Source organism: Bombyx mandarina, chromosome 13 (assembly GCF_030267445.1).
Source record: "Bombyx mandarina strain Sakado chromosome 13, ASM3026744v2".
In the NCBI taxonomy this organism is placed as follows: Eukaryota; Metazoa; Arthropoda; class Insecta; order Lepidoptera; family Bombycidae; genus Bombyx; species Bombyx mandarina.
The window spans coordinates 2139930-2160297 of record NC_143220.1 but is presented as its reverse complement, the minus strand read 5'-3'; the positions used below and the strand labels follow the sequence as shown (position 1 = coordinate 2160297).

At 36.0% G+C, this 20368-nt stretch overlaps 1 protein-coding gene across 1 annotated transcript in view; it reads left to right on the top strand.

The window, feature by feature from the left end:
• Nucleotides 1-3055: 3055 nt before the first annotated feature.
• The window catches only part of Liprin-beta (liprin-beta 1), a 42089-nt gene continuing 24776 nt past the window's right edge, over nucleotides 3056-20368 (top strand). Inside the window, exons 1-2 of the mRNA XM_089732422.1 lie at nucleotides 3056-3298; nucleotides 10649-10842. Coding sequence (XP_089588548.1) covers nucleotides 10809-10842 — 34 coding nt within the window. The 5' untranslated portion in view covers nucleotides 3056-3298; nucleotides 10649-10808. The remainder of the gene's footprint in view (nucleotides 3299-10648; nucleotides 10843-20368) is intronic.

Below are 20368 nucleotides of genomic sequence, written 5' to 3'. Positions count from 1 at the left end.
TAACTCGCAGGAAAACAATATAACAGTATTTCAGTGCGTACATAAAATGAAACATGAATATACGTAAATGTCTCCGTCTCCGTCTAATGAGGCCGAAAATCCGCCATGTTTAGCGCGCCAAATGTCATTGTCACGTCAGTTCGGCCGTCTGTTTTGGGTTGTACATTATTTATTGACTTTGATATCGATTTAATATGATTGCTTATATAAAATTTCTTATTTTATCATGCTTAAAACATACAAAAATAATAATTAAAACATATTTTATAGGATCTCAAGAAAGTCGTCGGAACTATTTAAATAAAATAGTTTTATAACACTATTGTCAACTCGTTAAATATTTAATAATTAAGTGATTTTAGAGAGGAAGTCACAAGGAGGAATGACGTTTGTAATTTTATTAACGAATAAATGTTCTGTAGGTGTTTTTTTTATCAGGCGGTCCCTTGATAAGTTTAAAATTTGAATCACTCTCAAGTGAGAGTGATTCAAATGGTGCAGCGTACCTTCCTTGAGGTGCGGTGCGGTAGTGTGTTACGGACTTTAGTCAGCAAAACAATTAAAATAGATTGTAATAGTCTAAGAAAAACACGTACTCAAAATATGATAACATTCAGCATGCTAGAAATGGGCAGATGGCACTGTACTACGCCATATCTTTATGTTTTGTGGCAAACGACAACTTTATAAAATCAGTGTAGCAAATTTTAAAAATCGTCATATCGTTTACTTGGCAAATTTGAAGCACGAACTCGTCTTAGATTTCACATAATATCTAAATCACATCAATCAAATCACATCATCTTTGCACATAACAATATACTTACTTCCTATTAAAGTATAAATTCTACAAATACATTCACTCAACAATATTTAAAATAAAATGAGCCAAGAACGTTTATCGATAAAACCTACTAACATTAAAATCTTCTGGGCAGCACTAAAACCGCCATGTTTTGTGGCCAGATGACGTCACAGTGGCACGAATTTTTGTTGACGTTTCATTTCCATACGTTTCCTACTCACTTAAGCACTGAAGTAGGAAACCTAATGTTAGTAGGTTTTATCGATAAACGTTCTGGGCTCATTTTATTTTAAATATTGTTGAGTATGAATGTATTTGTAGAATTTATACTTTAATAGGAAGTAAGTATATTGCTATGTGCAAAGATGATGTGATTTAGATATTATGTGAAATCTAAGACGAGTTCGTGCTTCAAATTTGCCAAGTAAACGATATGACGATTTTTAAAATTTGCTATACTGATTTTATAAAGTTGTCGTTTGCCGCAAAACATAAAGATATTTCGTAGTACAGTGCCATCTGCCCATTTCTAGCATGCTGAATGTTATCGTATTTTGAGTACGTGTTTTTCTTAGACTATTACAATCTATTTTAATTGTTTTGCTGACTCTAAAGTCCGTAACACACTACCGCAGCGCACCTCAAGGAAGGTACGCCGCACCATTTGAATCGCTCTCACTTGAGAGTGATTCAAATTTTAAACTTATCAAGGGACCGCCTGATAAAAAAAAACACCTACAGAACATTTATTCGTTAATAAAATTACAAACGTGATTCCTTGTGACTTCCTCTCTAAAATCACTTAATTATTAAATATTTAACGAGTTGACAATAGTGTTATAAAACTATTTTATTTAAATAGTTCCGACGACTTTCTTGAGATCCTATAAAATATGTTTTAATTATTATTTTTGTATGTTTTAAGCAAGATAAAATAAGAAATTTTATATAAGCAATCATATTAAATCGATATCAAAGTCAATAAATAATGTACAACCCAAAACAGACGGCCGAACTGACGTGACAATGACATTTGGCGCGCTAAACATGGCGGATTTTCGGCCTCATTAGACGGAGACGGAGACATTTACGTATATTCATGTTTCATTTTATGTACGCACTGAAATACTGTAATATTGTTTTCCTGCGACTTAAAGTGCTGAGTAAGAACGCGATAGATATATGTTTATGTATGTGCCTTCAAAATGGGTGCTATTTATATAAGCAATTGTACGTATAGAACAATATGTCGTGTCCCTACTATATAGGTCTATGTTCCTACTTCAGTGTTCAGTGTGCACAACTGACAATCCATAAATAAAACTTTCTTTGAATTGTCAAAGCATTACGTAGGTACTTCCCCATTAATATAAAACACGGGGAATCTCCGCGAGTCAGTATAGACGGTGTTGCAAATTCCAAAAACTTCAAAATTTGTAGTTGCGATAAAAACATGAAATGGTTCAAATATTTTTATTATTTATTATGAAATTTTGCCGCCCCCTAAAAAGTGCCGCCCGGGGTGAACTGTCAGGTTACTCCTCCAGTGATATATAGCTCATAGCTAGAAAGCTTTTTAATTTACACTAGAAAGTTTTATAATATAAAGTAATATAATTTTTCTTTAGATTAGAAAATGTAAAGAAAAATAATAATATAATTTTTCTTTAGATTAGAAAATCTAAAGAAAAATTATCATTAATACACAGAAAATTATCATTCCAAGGGATTCTCGCTTTACAGATTTGAACTTCAAAGTAATCTAATTATTTATCATAAATGCACTTGATAAAAGTATAACTTTATTTTGATTTTTATAGATCTACTTTCCTAGTTACCTACTGTACAAAATTGATTTTCAATTACTTAGCTTGTAAGTTAACTGATGAGCACAGAGTAAACGAAATTCACATACTTCTGTTTATGAATTCACTTAAACCACGGAGAATTCCTTGTTAGATTCAATATTTTTGTTAAGAATATTGGATATTCTGGATCTGGGTGTTTTAGAGTTTCAATTGTTGTTTGAAATGATTGCATGTGTGAGCTGGAACATTTGAAGAGAAGTTAACTAGAAGATAAGATAATATAGGTAAGATAAAAAAAAAGTTTTTTTTTTTACGATCTTATTAAAAATATTACCACACAACTGTATGTAATTGTTTTATTTTTTGGTCTTTAAATGCACTGACATAAATGGCCAAAAGGTTTTTGCTACTGCCCACCAAATTAAAAACTCTAAAGTTTGTGCCTGTCAAAGTTTTGTTGACAAAAACTTTACTCTTTTGAATTTTTGGTATATTTTAAAAAAATATAACCAAATTAAATGGTAAATAGTTGTTTTTTCTTGTTTTCATTCAAAATCACTGTTTGAATTAGTTAAAATGGGTAAAAAAACCGAGGTCGACAGTGATAACAACCCAACTTCTTCGGATTCGGATCCTGCAAAGTTGTTAGAAGCAGCACTGCTTCAAATGGATGGTATTATTGCGGGTAAGCTTTAGCTTACTACCTACTTATTAGTTGTTATCAACATTAATAAAAAAGTTACTGATATCCAGTAATCCGCGGAGTTTATGCTCTGCTGAACATTAAGGTTTTGGAGGCCTAATTATTATCACATGTAATATTTTTATACATAAAGTAAAAGGAAGATGAACTCTCAGTTGGCAGGTAAGAAATTATAATTTAGAATGATAAGGAACATACATTTTTAAACTTTCCACATCACAAGGTGTTTGCTTTAATGTACATAAATTATATAATGTATAACTTTCCAAATAAGTAAACAAAAAATGTGTTCAGCAGTTATGAATTTATTATAGAACTTTTCTGCCAATATACAGCTTACCTAGTGTAACTCCATTAACCATGAAACCAAGTTATCACAAGAATTGAAGTTGTCCATGACCACAAAAACTGTGAACGGTTCAAAATAAACAGAAAACTACAAACACAAGAAAAAACAAAAAAAATGTTTTCAAATATATAAGTAAAAACTAACAGGGCCCATTGTAATGTATGTGCGCTGTATATATGAGTGTGGGTCGTGATTCTGATCTGGTGTTAGATTCTGCGAAGCACTGCTCTTGCTAGGGCTAGTGTTAATAAAGTCTCTCAAGTTGAACCTGTGAGTTTATCTAATTGGATTGGAAGAAAAACACATTACTTTTATTGGTATAAATTGTTTGAGTGTGTAGAACTTAGTGTAGTGTTATGAAAAAAAAAACACTCATCTAATCTATAGGGCTGAAACAGTATATATTTATAGAACAAAATTAAAGTAACGAAACTGAGTGTTTTTTTTCAAAATGAAACAGTAACATGTTTCGGAACTAAATAAAAATCAGCCAGTGCAAGGTTGTTTGATAATAAAAATGTATTTTAAAATGATAAAGGCAAACAAAAAAGTTACATATCTCAGATTGCTTATCTTACATAAAATCTTGAGTATTGGTAGTTCATATGAAAGAAAAGGTTGATATAATAAAGGTTTAAATTTATTTTGGGTAATAGGTTTAAATTTTATATATCATCTCTACCTGTGCTAGAATCATATAATTAAGTGTAATATAATTATGTTTTCATGTGTGAAAGTTGTGAGTCAAAGGTTAATGAACAACAATGTATACAGCTCACTCATATGTGAGCCAAAGTGAGTACAAAACTACAATTATTATTAAAACTTTTATTAGGTTGAATGCCTATTTGAGATTTAAAATAAGATCGAACAATATATAAGATATACTCAGTTTTGGTCTATTCTCTCAAAATTGTAGCCAGAGTAGTGTCATTTCGTCAACTCCCTTCTGACGTTTTAGGTACTTACCGAAGTTCTCATGTTTGGCTAGTATGTTCATGTTATTATGAAGTTTTGTAACTACTTAATACTAGGTAGTCATGTCTGTCGCAATATAGTCTCTATGTACAGCAAGATAAAATTCCGACTTGATGCAGATGCTCACGAAGCATGGTTGCGTTGTTGAGTATGTGTAGTGTGTTGTCGAGAGCCAACGCCGCAGTGTTACCGCTACAGCAGTTAACTCATAGACACAGTTCACTGAGTTTCTCACCGGATCTTCTCAGGGGGTCGCGATTGCGATCCGGTAGTAGATTCTGCTAAGTAGTGATCTTGCTAGGGCTAGTGTTGGCAAATTCTCACAGGTTGAGCCCGTGAGCTTACCTACCCGCCCGGGCTTAACTGGAATAGCCTCTTAGGCTACCAAGGGCATCAATAGTCACTGTAACATCCACTGTAGTACAGTAAACGCTAGTTGGTTTTAGCTTACTTCAACTTCCGCAAGCGGTGACATCGCGACTCACTACAAAAAAAGATGGGTAATTGTTGCATTTAATAAAGTACCACCGGCTGATCGGGCGACAACGAAAATTGATAAAAGCCTGAGTTTGTACCATGAAATTGAAATAAGATTGTTGCATTTAATAAAGTACCACCGGCTGATCGGGCGACAACGAAAATTGATAAAAGCCTGAGTTTGTACCATGAAATTGAAATAAGATTCATAAAACTGAAAAAAGATGTAGGAATATTATATAGAAAATTCTTTTACGCTTACAACGGTAATAAGATTTACAGTAAATACAGCACGGACATCATTAAGAAACGAATTTCTCAAGTCGCACACAATGCAGAGGCTGTATATATGTTAAGGGACGTCCACGCTGGGACGAAAACAGAAATATTTAGTATTCAATGACTGTTAAATTACTATTCTGAGACTGACTGACACATCAATGCTCAATCCAACCACTGGACATTGAAACTTGAAGCTTTAGTGTATTCTTAAAATGACCGAAGTAAATATTTAGGTACATTAGGGGATGTTTTTCTATATTCCGCCCATAAGACGTTAATATAAAGGCTTAAAAAAACGATTATTAATCGATTATTAAATCCCGCAGGTAAGATAGATATCCATAAATTGTGCTAAGGAATTCTAAATCTAACATGTATTTATCAAGACCAACTTTCACGTCATCATTATTTCATCCAGACATCGTGTAATAAAAAAATAAACTAACAAAATAGGAAATTCTGAAACATCTACCTCATGACTTAACGGTGGCGGCATTGACGTTTTTATTTCTTCCGTAACCATTTTACAAAAGGTGGATGATGAGGTCGTTCACACATCTAGTAAAACAAAAAACATGTAAAGGATATGGACGTCTCCTGAAGTGTGGAATTTATCTCTATGATTGAATCGAATGCTTTATTCAGCCGAAAGGCAAACTGCTGACATTGAAAACTGGCAACTGTAATTTTATATCAGGATTTGGGATACCACCGCGTATCAAGCAGGTCAACCTTTTTGTTGCTTTCGTTCTCTGTCAGAGGTGATGATTACAATACTTAGTAAAGATTAGGACATGTGTTTCCAAAGTTGTTGATTCCTTTATAGAGCTCGTTCATCATTAGGCAGCTACTTAGCTGTACCTCTGGCCTTGCAGATCTGTATGAGCGGCATCGACTGCTTACCATCGCATGGAATCTATGCTACAAAGGCAATAAAAACAGTACACAATGGGATTTCTGAGAAATTTAAAGGGCGCGGCGTGAACATGTCTTTAGGGGTGTACACGGAGAGGGTGCAAACTGTTGAACGGAGGGTGGCGCGGCGCCAGTCGGTCGACATTCGCAGGCCATCCGGACGCTTCGATGTCTGTGTGACTACTGCGCACGCGTCAGAAACTCAGATTGAATTCGCGGTTTTCTCACCCTCAACTTGCCTCGCTCACGTGCAGTAGAAAAGTCCTAACTTTTTACTGTAACGTTTATGGTAGCACTGTTTTAGAGTATACGGGAAAACCGATTGCGCTTTTTTTTTGTATTTTGGTAATGAAGATAACTAAAATAGTTGTCGTCATAAGTTTTTAAGTTAAAACCTGCTTGGCCTTTCTTAGGACTAATGTGTACAATACTAGAGCCAACGGAATTTATTAATTTATTGACCAGTAAATCAATAAAATCACTAGGCGTAGAAATGGAGTTGCGAACTCTGCAGAGTGGGTCTCTTAACGGAGCGAATAAAGGGGGCTTAATTTAGTACAAATTTAGTAATTAAGTTTACGTGTTCACTGCAAAGGACACCTTTGTCATGGCGCTGCAATGCCAAAAACTACCTCTGCAGCCTTGCGAGAGTATTGGAAACATTGCAGTCAATATTCGGGAATTGTTCAGTATCGGAGTAATTTGGATTTTAAAGCCAAGTTGGTTTATAAAATATTGGACAAAGATCTTTCTTTTATAATGCACAAGTCTGGCCTGGCGTTGAAAACAGCTCTGATCTCCGAGCCGGGTCCTATAACTAGGTACCTAACCTTTGATTTCATACAGAAGAGGGTCGTTGGCTTTGTCAATAATCCCGTTCTCGCGAGTCTTTCGTAACCTCGCGGGTTTTACAGTACTGTGGGAATTGTCTGAGATGATCCTTTTATCTCCATTTTATTTTAGTTTACCTATACCAGCTGGAACCAAGACATTCATCTACCCTTCGTTTCCAGAAATCTTTTTTGCCACGCACCACCCTGCCCCAGAATGAATTCCCCTCAATAATGCTTCCTGAGTTGTACAACATGTTTTCAAAGAGAGCTTGAAAAGCCTCTGGTATTGCCAGTGTCCATGATTGTCGGTAATAATTTCCCATCAGGTAGCATACGGTCCACATATAACGATCGACTTATAATTATAATTATGTACAAATGATCACATTTTTATTTTTAAACCATTTTATTATGCACTTACAGCTTTGTTTTAAATAATATTATGTAACACAAAGATTAATACTTGATTTAAGAATTGGCATTATTGATTGGTACATGTATAAAATTTTTTTATTGAAAATATAAATCATCAGTTCGAAATCAATCCAATTAATCTTATCACGTCGAAATGTAATTAAATATGCTTTGCTAAGAAAGATTTTGCTCATCTACCTGCAGCGACTATTTCCCATTAATTGTAATCCGTGTCCTTGATAGCAATAAAAAACAGAAAATAAGTATATTATTCCGAAATAGTATCCAATAGTGTTAATTACATTTTTTACACACATATTAATTACATTACATAAAAACCAACAAATCCAGTTTCTTCTGGAAATCCAAGAAAAATAAATTACCCATCATCGTCGAGGGTAAACCGTAAAAGGAGCATTTTCTTATTGTAATGAACATCGGAATTTAATCTTGGCTGGAACTCGTCAAGATTAAATTTTGAAGGCGTTTCTTATCATGGGAATTTTCGTTATTCAAATATTTGCCTATATATATTCTTTTGTGAAAACTGATTTTCATTATTCGTCGCATTGTAGGACTCCGAAACTAACTACGTATTATATTAATAATAGTAATAAAAACAACGATTGAGAAACATCAAAATTATTCTAAATTATCTGTCTGGCTGTCATGTAAGAGTATTTATTACTTTCCACATTAAAAAGTCCAGACTTCCCTAACAAACGGTCTTCCCCAGACTTCTGGTTTGACGTGTTTCATTTATTTTTGCGAACGAGGGAAGAGAATATTCCCGTTATTACCATTCTGACCGCGTCTACACTATCTATCTAGCTACTGAACGTACGTGTTGTGGGCTCAACAGGTACTATTGTAATAGCACCACGTTCGGAATACTCATCGTTCAGTGAGCCTGACCCATTTGATTCCTTTGTTAGATATATCCCCGTCTATAATTGAGCCGAAGCTGTTTTGAATATTATATTCCTTTGAAATGTAATTTGCTGATTCTGTGCAAATGCTTTAGTAATTAAAAATTTCCTATTACTTGATCTTAAGTGGTTTTATTTTAATGTAGAGCGATTAAATTTCGATGTTAAACAAGTACCATCTTGGTATGAAACATCTTATTGCTGGTAATACTTGTTTGTGATTATAATTGAATACGACATACTCTGCTGCACGCGTTAGATCCAACAATAGCGACATTAAAAGCGGCAAAATCCATTCAAGAGTTGCTTAAATTGAAAAAAAACAGCGTAGAACACTTGAGAAATTGTGATAGTGATATGAGGGATCACGAATAGTGTTGTATATTTTCTTTAAGTGATGTTTTTTTTAATTCGTTTCGAAAAAACCACATGAAGCCATGCCCGGCTGTTGGCACCTCCCGGAACACGTGACTCGCTGGTGGTTACTGGACGTCTGCTCTCAACGCCTCTTCGGTGATGCGGACGTTGCGGATTCGCAAATACCACAACGTGCGTAAAGAAGTCTATTTTCAATCTACAAACACACGATACGTCTGCTTAACACAGTGCAATTGTAAATTAGTATCCGGAATTTTTCTTCTTAACAATATTGATTATTTATATCAATCGCATGTATACTATTTGTTTATTGTCAAACTTTTCTTATTGCTTATAGTCTGGTCAAATTGAGAATAGATTAAATATTGTTTCTCTTTATTAATATTGGTCTAACTAAAGTGTAGTCTTGGCGAAATCTGTGGTTAAAGGAGTTTAATAGTCTTTGACAATAGAACCATAATAGTGTTCAAACTTATAATTTCAATTACCTAATTATAGTCGAATTTCGACTACCGTGGGACTACGAATAAATACATCGATTTTATTAACTAACCTACACACCTATAGTACACGGGAAATTAATAAGCAGCTAATTTTCGGGTAGATTCTTTTATAAAAACGTTGACCTTTTTAGCTACGCCAACGGAGCATAAAACGTATCGCTACGTAGGACTGTAATGATGCAGATGATGAAGATTTTTTTTGTGCTCGTAGGCGCGTCATTGTTCCTCGGCGGATGCAATTCGCTCGGTCCCCGCGCAATTTGCGCGAGTGGAGTAATTTCGTAGAGATTTGTGTCGTTCCCCATCGTATACTGGATACGTCAACTATTTATGAATGAAATTCTTGTTATCTACATAGACCTTATAGCATAATTTCTTCAGAGCGTTCCATTTCTAGATTACTACATGATGGGCATGCAAAATAATGTCCATCGAAGCATTACCGAAGATCGGATAACATTAGTCATTTCCGTTATGTGATACCTGTATTTCGATATGGTTGGCAATCTTAGTTACCTTAACGCATTCCACGTAATCTGCTGTTTAGTCGATGGTTTTACACGCAAACGCGAGCAACTTTTACGTGAAGATAAACCATCGTTTGAGATATTTCTATCAAAATTTGTTTGTTACAACAAAATTAGCATCCGATTTGGAGTTATGGATTCGTTAAAATTCACGGTTAATATAAGATATATTTTTTTTGGAATATACTTTATCCAAATTTAAGTATCTTTACTTGAGCCAATGAAGTAATGCAACGGTTACTGACTAGTAAGTTATTCTATCATATTTTGTCTGTTTGTAATTATACTTGTTTGAAATAAAACGAAACATTCACGTAATGTAAGATTTATTTTATTATTATAATTCGTTATAAAAAGGAACAATTTCAAACCGTGATAATAATAAAATATCCTTAATCGCTTCCTCATCACTTCTGATCGGATCTGTGAGGATATTTAAATTAATATTAATCTGCTCTTAGAATCTGTGTTCTTCCACATCATTGCTCCACTTTGTTGAGCGCTGTGTTCACTAGCAGACGTTTTCAAATAATATCTCTTGCCAAGAACAGGGTTTTGACTTGGGCCGCTTCGTCTTTGTTTTAATCTTAACCGATATTTGAATACTAACATAACATACGATGACCGAAATACTGTGGGACAACTATTAGTTTACTTTTTGAGTCTATGTTTTGTCTTATTCAGGGTCAATCTGATGTAGGTACATCTAATCAATAGGCGTTACATGTTTTATGTTTGATGATGCAGAGGCCGGTGGAACGGGTACCAGTGGGTCTACAACTAGTGGTCCTGGTCGCGCAGCCAGAGCAAGAGCCTTAGAGTTGGCTCAGCAACTCGCGTCGTCACTCCAGCACGCCGTTCCACCACCACCTCGGCCCGACTTCACTACAGCCAGTGCTATACTCAGATGGCTTCAACAGAACAACAACAATGTTGCATTGGTAAGTATTTTTTTGAAGGGAAACTTCTTTAGAATCGTCGTGATTTCAAACTCGATGAAACGAAATGAAACGAAACGAAAAAATAAGTGTGCCGCTATTGGCTTGCCGAAGCGGCTCCGAGCGGCACCGACAAATCACGAAGCGCTCCACACGGTCTCGCGTCCACTACTAGTTCAGAGTGTTTTTGAGGTCCGTGTCATGGCTCTCGGAGCGCCCTGAGATACTTTTATTTCTATTTAGTTTGTTATCAACAGATGTCGCTGCACGTAAATTCAACAATTCCTGAATCACGGTAACGAGATGTTACACAGTTGATAGACTTTCTCGTATTTCTGTCGCCAAATCATACTTACCTGGCGTACGGATACCGTGATCATACAGCGGTTACCCTAGGGTGAGGCTGCTCTATTACACTGTGGAGTGGTTGAACCTTGCGATTATTTTTATTTTTATAAGTTTCACTTCTACCATGTGTGACTTGCACATACATACACACTAGACGTGCGCTAATCATGTTCGGAACTGGATTGAACATGACATCGTTCTTTTGAGTGTCGGAACTAGTTCCAGTAAACATGTTCGCGGAACTGTTTAGTTCCACGAACATGTTAAGTCTAGTAGCTGTTTGTAGTTTGTAGCTGTTTAGTTCCGCGGACATATTAAGTCTAGTAGCTGTTTGAAGCTGTTTAGTTCCGCGGACATGTTAAGTCTAGTAGCTGTTTGTAGTGTAGCGAATCACGTATTAAGTTATTATTAATTACACAATATTTTTCAAAAAAGGTATTAAAAATACAATTTTTTAAAAGCACTATATAAAAATAGATTGCCGCTTATGGCAATTATTATTGTAATTATTATTTTGTAAGGTTTTTAGTTTTAGGTTCATTGTTACAGCTGGTTGCATAATTTATTAATGTACTGTAATTACTTTGTCATAATTTCAACTACTCTACTACTTTCATTATTTTTCAATGTATTGTACGATGCACCGGAAACTATAACCTATCAGTTGTTAATTAAAATACCACGTTATTTTGATATACAACGTAAATTGAGCTCGTTGTAGTCTTACAACCTTTTTCCCATAACCGAGATACCGAATAGCGAAAGTGGTGAATGTTTTAAAATTCTCTAATTTTGAATTATGATTTTCTAAGAAATGGTCTACAAACACTTAAGGTTAAGTGCTCGTAGGAATGATGCATGGTCAAGGTCAAAATCCATAGCAAAACATTTTAATTGATTCAACTATCGACTGTAACACGTTGGTCGTAGAGCATAACTTCAATATTAATAAAAATGTAATATGAAAGAGCTCCACACGCAGTTTCATGCACTCGCTCCATCTCACTCCCTCGTATTCGTGCCATATGTCGCCTTATCTCTTTACGTGGACTCGTGTCGGTTCGAGACTCGTTCGGGTGGACTCGCCGCGCCACGCCTCCGCGCCGCGCGTTACCTATGCTCTAATCATGTCCGCATGTCCGTCATGTTCAACGCGTTCGTAGTTCCTGCATAACAGTACACTTTGAATGGAAATGGAACTGTCTGAACATGTTAATTTTGACAACTCGGATTGAATGATATAGTTCCATATGTGGACATAGTTCCAGGAACTATTTAGGTCCGGAACTACGCATGTCTAATACACACATTTTTATTTATCAAACCGACCGATTCTATGTTGAGTTTTTCATCCGAGCAAATGTAAATCCGCACCATTAACTTTAAGTGAACTACGTAGTAACAGTAGTTTAACGTTGTGCTTTAACGTTTGTAGGTTTATTTTAATTTGAGTTCAGAAATATACGGATAAAATTGCTGGGTTCATGTGAGAGCGTAAAACGTTATCCTCATTGAACAATAAAACGGAACAACAACGGAAGATTTTCCATGTTTACGAGAAATACACAGTAGGCATCTACTTCGTATAAGTGACCTATTTACAATTAACGTTAACTATTTCTCCATAATATTTGATGACAAATATAGTATGTGCGCCCATCCATAATAACGATAGGCTACACGTCCTTACGGATCCATCAGATCCATTAACCATTGATTTGACGATTTTAGCTCTAACACTAGACGCAGGTTTAAGGACTATGGTAACCGTACTAATCAACCTAACATAAAGATCAGCCCGCTGAGTTTCTCGCCGAATCTTCTCAGTGGGTCGCGATTCCGAATCGGTAGTAGATCCATTCGCGAAGCAGCTACTCTTGAGTTGTTAGGTCTCCTTTGGAGGCGCTCGGGTAGCTGTTAGCAAATCCCACCCCTCCTGGCTGAACCCTTGCTCGCCCACCTGTCGTGGTGAAACTGGAAAGGCCTCCGGGCCACCAGTAATCCCTTAATCATAAAAAAAATGCTTAGTAAAGAATAAGAAGAAGACGTACACCTCAAGTACATATGCGATATTACGCCGAGAGCAAAATTGTTAAATGAAATAAATTCAAAGTGTCATAATTAGCACAATAAATATTATTCCTCAGGTGCTCTTTAAAGCCCTCGAAAGGCAGGGCCCTAGCAAGGCTTACGTTTTAAAATCTACAGCTCGTAAAAGCCTTTGAGGGATCTAATTGCACACCCTTGGTACGTTGTATACCAGCTCATGTGAATTCATACGAAATAAGCGCGCCTTGTTAACCATGTTTTTGAGAGTTATGCGTTTTCCACTACACATTCAATTTCCTGAACTATATTCTTAATTATCATTATCAAATTTAGTATTTCGTTGTATATTTGCCATTAATGAAATCACAGAAATTAAAATTAAGTAGATCAACGCATTGAATAAGACATCTTTTGAAGTGGTCACAGAGAAAGTATCACCCACCTTGGGCCATGACATCTAAGTCTCAATAGTATAATATAACGAATGTAAGCTCACAAGTCCCCTTACCGCCAATATCAATAAAAAATAAAAAATCTGAATATGTATATGATCGCAATGTATAAGCGCCAATATTCGAACCATTTTTATTATAGTCGAGACACTTTTCAGCTGAAAGTTGAATTGCGTCTACCAGTATTTCAATCAACTGGATTAATCTTAATCCGCGGCTTCAGTAACCTGAAGGCTAATCGAATTTCTTATGATTTAATAGAAATATTCTAATCTTATAAAAAATGAACGTTGAGATGGCTCTTGGCAAAATTAAATATTGGTATTATATTTAATTTTGTTAGATGATGCTCTCTCGTTTTTTGAATAAAATTTAAATACATAGCGGCTTGGCTATGCGGTTCGCATTATTGATGTCCTTGAGTAACTACAGTAATTCAGCGCTAGATATAGACTGCCTTAGTTGGAAAGATAAAAATAATAAAAAGAATAAATTTCTGTTACGAAAGAATATTAAAAAGCTGTATAACACGCTGTATTTAAATATAAAAGAAATACATTTTTATGTATGGTCGATTTTATACGTAGTATGAAAACATCAAACTTGTATAATGCTGTCAAGCGAATAGGATACTTGTCTCCGTCAAATTTGAGTAAGGTAAGACGTATGTACATTTGTATCATTGAATAATACAGTTGCAAATATCCACTGCTAAACATGTATGTTGAATAATTGGTACAACAATTTTTTTCAATAATTCACCACTATCGTTTAATAACAAAATATTATTGTAACATGGAAAATTGCTCGAAGTACTTTTGTCGAAGCTGTATCAAAATGCACTTTTCGGTTTGCTGTTATTCGTTTATTGACATCGTATATTGTACAGTGAGATGCTTAAGCCAGCAAGTACTGGGGTACCCGGTGACACGTATGCTATGAAAGAGCCTTGTTTACTGACCATCGTGTAGCGCTGCACTTCAATGGCTCCCATGCAACAGCATGCATCACTTCACCATTCATTGGCGTCTCCCTCGCTCGGGGTAACTAACCTCTGAATACATCCTTTTCAATAACCCAGATATAGCGCGGAATGCGTTCAGTTTTAATAGTTGTTCGTCGGAAAGTTGCTGGTATTCGGAGACCGTCGTGATTCCAATCGTTGAATAGTTAAAAATTTCGGGTATACGTAGTTAGGCTTATGAAAATTTTCAGCCTTCTCATATTGTTTTTGAGATGTTTTGAGTTATTCTCTTACTGGTGGTAGGACCTCTTGTGAGCTCGCACGGCTAGGTACCACCACCCTGGCTACTTCAGCCGTGAAGCAGCAATGCGTTTCGGTTTGAAGGGTGGGGCAGTCGTTGTAACTATACTGAGAACTTAGAACTCATATCTCAGGGTGTGTGGCGGCATTTACGTTGTAGATGTCTATGGGCTCTGATAACCAGTTAACTCCAGGTAGGTTGTAAACTCGTTCACCCACGTAAGCAATAAAAAAAGTTTTTTATGGCACAGGCGGATGTTACCGAAGTCCAAAGACATGAGCTAAATCACTCTACAAACTGTTCCACGTGACGATTTCACACCATAGCCAGGATCGTGGTAATCAACCTTGCGGTCCGAAAACACGCCTTAAATGTTCATCGTTAGTCATAGCACAAATTACCTATATGGAATAATTTAAAACTGAATATCTAACGTGATATACTGAAATTACCCGAAAATTAATATGCACCGGGAGTTTGCACCGCAGTCCAGATTCCAGGTGAACGCCCGTTCCATTAGTGCTAATTAAAATGTCACTAGAACTTCCGCAACAGCACTACGAGTTGTCCAATATGCCTACTTTGCAATATTTCATGTGTACCTAAGTTGATTAACTTTGTTAGGTAATTAAGTAACAGATAACCTACCAATAAACGTAATGAAAATTACTTTTACGATTTAATCTAGAATTTTTATTCTCATATTATTTTCGACGTTTCGTTTCTTTTTACTGGTGGTAGGAAGGACCTCTTCTGAGTCCGCGCGGGCAGGTACCACCACCCTGCCTATTTCTGCCGTGAAGCAGTCATGCGTTTCAGTTTGAAAGGTGGGGCAGCCGTTGTAACTATACTTGAGACCTTAGAACTTATATCTCAAGGTGGGTGGCGCATTTACTTTGTCGATGTCTATGGGCTCCAGTAACCACTTAACACCAGGTGGGCTGTGAGCTCGTCCACGCATTTAAGCAATAAAAAAAAGTATACTTTAGTTTTCGTGGTCATATACCTAGTAAGATGTTAATCGTCGATTTAAAAGTAATGCTAAATATGTTTGCTATTCCTGAAAACCGAATAAACTAACTACACCTATAAACATTAAATGTACAATGTCAATTAGTAAGAAACATGATACAATCATTGTATAAACTTTCAATATTCACGTCATGCTAGGAATTGTGTTCTTGCCGATTCAAAAGGGGTAGTGAAATGTAATAGCAATGTATTAAATCTGGTTACCGATATTCAGCCAATATTGTTGGGATGTTCGTTTATGTAACCGCATTGTAACCTGGTTAGGCGGAATTTGCTGATGTTATTTGGTTATTGATCGCTGGCTCCCCATCAATGTGCTGATGTTTGTTGTAACGTATATGTTGTAAGTTTTAAAATTCGCCTGAGACTACGTGATATATTTATTGCACACGCACCTTAACTTAACTTTAAAAAAATTAAAAGATTAAACAGTGAAAGTATGTAGTTTTTATTAAAAAAAAAAAATTATTCGCGCAATGTTTACCATCCAGCTAAGAATGTTATTGCTAAAAATGAGGTCACCCGCTTGGATTCGAATACTGCTTAGGTTTGTAATTAATTCCTATTTCATTTTGCTTTAATGCATAATGCAATCCTTATATTTTCTCCAAAGTAATTCAAATACAACGTAAATAAAGAAAAAAAGTAAACAGTCTATTAACAGAATGAGACTTTTCAAATATGATATTGTAGAGATCGTATCGAAGGAAAATGAGAAGGCGCCTAGCAAAGGTCATTTCGTTTCACCCTCAGCAATGGCCTCATCAGCGCGACAAGCGTGAAAGTAGGCTCCGTCGTGTTTCCGTTGCCCGTCTCCCCGCTTCCTGCAAACGATATTCTAAGAACATCTGCCACCTGCTTAAACTTAAATTAATAATGTTGTCTGTTGTCTTGTTTGCAAACTCCTAAACAGGAATGTCATTAAAGTTAATAACGTACGGAAAAGATCTCCGAAAATGATAGATGACGATGAACCTGGTAAGAAAAGTCGCGTTGCAGGTTTTTGGAATATTTGTCCATTGGTGTGAACTACAAATAGTTTTGTAGTAGTTAAAAGAAATGGAATGTTAGCGGTTACGATTATTGGCAACTTTTTTTCTTACTTAATCGCTGGTAGTCTAAGGCGCTATTCTAGCTTCTCGCGGACGCTTAGGTCAGCTTACGGGCTCAACCTAAGAGGGTTTGCTAGCCCTAGCAAGAGCAGCGCTTCGCAGATTCTAGCACCGGATCGGAATCGCGACCCACTAAGAAAGTTTGCCGAGAAAGTCAGTGGGTTTAATAGGCAATATCTTAACACACACATTATTATAAAAATATATAATAATTAATTTTTTACCAGAAAATAAAGTTTCAACGAACAGTTTCTCGGCTGATATTCCAGTAGTCTGGAAAGTTGGGCGGTTTTTAGATTTCTTATTTACTGCGGCTCTAATTTCCGCTTTGCGAAAAGTATTGTACAAAAAAGTTTAAATCGCTTTTGTTAAATTTACTTTCTGCAAAAAAAAAATTTTATGTTTTACGATACACAGAGATTTGGTCATGGCCCTGTTATTATCGTTGTCCAGAATCGACGACAACTATTTATTACATTACTACACCCCCACTCATACACTACTCATACACTACTTATTCATCCGTCTTCGATAGCAGTAAAAGATCGCATAATTAAAGTCCATTAGTTCACAAGTTTTGTCTAACAGTTAAAAAAGCAGTATTGCGCCATAATATCCATGACCTTTATTTACTCGCTGGCTCGGCAAATTCATCTGTACAAAGAGTAATTTAAAATTCAAAGTACCGGAGTTGCGTCGGTTCCCTCATTGTTGTGAACAAACATTTCTACTAAAACATAATGAAAGCCTTGTTTAGCCATACATTTTGATGGTGTTCAATTTCGTAAATTACGTGTATATTAATAAGTATATTAATTTTCTTAATCAAACCCAACAACATTTGGGATGGCCATGGAAAGAGCCATGCTCGGAGTTTCTCTGAAGGATAAAATCCGGAATGAGATTATTCGACAGAGAACTAAAGTCATCAACATAGCTCAAAGAGTTAGCAAGCTGAAGTGGCAGTGGGCTGGCCATATATGCCGTAGGACTGACGATCGCTGGAGCAGATGGGTTCTCGAGTTGAGAACGCGCAGCGGAAGACGTAACGTGGGACGCCCCCTGGCTAGGCGGTGCGATGACCTCCGAACGGTAGCCGGCAAGAAGTGGATGAGGAGAGCCGTAGACCGGGCTCAGTGGTGTGGATTGGGAGAGGCTTATGTCCAGCAGTGGACGACTGTGGGCTGTTGATGATGATGATGAGCATTTGGGAGCGTAGTCATCTAAATTTTTCGTATTAAAACGTTCGTTCACGTTTTTGAGCCTAAAATAAACTTGAAAACACACATTTCCGTTTGTTTATACCCGGCGCCTTGGAGAATTTTTATAGTTACGAAATACAACTACAAAAAGAATGCGACCTAAATTCGTTTGATAATGCGGAAAAACGTTATGATTTTCGTGTTTGATCCAATAATAATTAAATAGGACAGTGTATATACGTTGTGTCGTTAACAAGTCCTATTTATACTCGGCGTTCAAGAGTCATTTACCACCCGCCAGGACGCGAGGGTGCCGACCGCTTCAACAATGCGGTTGAATTGACTTAATAAAATAGTCTATTATAACAAATACTGTAGTCTGAGTTTCATTTGAAAGCGAAAGTTAGGTTACCAGTTTTAATAATATTGGCTATTGAGATTTTTATTTTCTGTTGAAGCCACGTGCAATGAAATTTAGCTTGGTCGCCACGTCCATTGTACCACGGGATCCCTGTTTGAATCCCCCGACAGCGGTTACTAACTTTGTTAATCATATTTGCTGTTTAGGGATTAGATAAATATAAATAATAAATATATAGTATGTATTTTTCGTTACGTTACGTTGCATTACGTTACGTTGCACCTGATCGCGGGTGGGCACCTTCACTTATGGACGTCAGCAATGCCAGAGGCATAGCCAAACCGCTGAGGGTTTTTTTCAACTTCCGCTTAAAAAAATATTTGTAGCACTCAGGACATACCGTGAAGGGATAGTTAATTCCAAAGACAAATTGTGTCTAGAAAAATTATTGTATGAAGAAAGATACGTCTTAGCGCTCAGGAACCACTGTAGAGGGATGTTTATTCGGATTGTACGTGGTCAAAAATACTTCTGGAAACGCACTGTGGATTAACGTAGTAGTTGTTTATGTTACATATTGTGTATGAACTCTGTTTCGGTGGTCTGTAAGACAAGATGAAGGGCTCATATAAAATTTTCCGCATAGCAAAAAAAGAAATAGTATCAAACGGCACGTGATTCATACATAGATTTTTTCGACAACACTCAGTTGTGTATATTATGTTCCCATTGTTCCGAACTCTTCTGAGCGCGAAGCGTAATAAAACTTTCTTGTTTAATATTTAGCTCGTCCCGCTGTTGTCCCATTTATACATATAGTCGGTGTGATGTGACATTTTCAGTCGCAGTTAGCAACATTCAGTCGTAACGTTCATAATCTTATTTCACCGCATTTCGAATGTTATTTGTGTTTTAATGATTAAAAATTTAAACGGTAAGTAATCTTTTTTTATTATATACCCAAATGGAATATAAAATGTGGACTTGTATAGATGGAAAATTTGAATCAATGGTTCGCTACTTCCTACGTTGCAGACTTGCTGTCAATTTCAGACTCAAGTTTCGCCTGTACCTTGTATTTTCCTTAATAAACTCATTACATTTTTTTTATTGTTTCGGGTTATCGCTCTCTGTAGCTATTAAAAACTTACTTTTATTCGAAAAATAACATGTTTTTCGGAAATATTAATGAACAGTTTTAATTTCAACTTCATTTCAGCTATAGCGAATTATTTCTTCATACAATACGTTTAAAGTTTCAATTTAAAAATCATAGCTGCAATATCATTTATTGAAATAGGAGAACAATTAATAAATGCTAATACCTCGCTCGATTATTGTTTCGAGGCACGCGGCTCCGTTCATTCCACTATAAAATCGTTTAAACCGGGTCAAACACGTCCGGGACCGAAGAATACAATAAAAGGCTTTGAAATTTTATTACTGTTTACTTTTAAAAACCTAAAATTAGCGAAATATATAATATATGACGATATATTATATTATGCCAGAAATTTTAGATGAGTGATAAAATATTCAACAAACAATATTCTCTTGAGTTTGAGTATTCATACGTATTAAATCTTTCCAAAGATTTCCTAGAATATTGTATGACACTCACATTTCTGCCTTTGAACACAAACGGGCGAACGTAAACCCGGTGTCATATTATATGAATACATAATTGGATAGTATTCAGTCGTTTTTC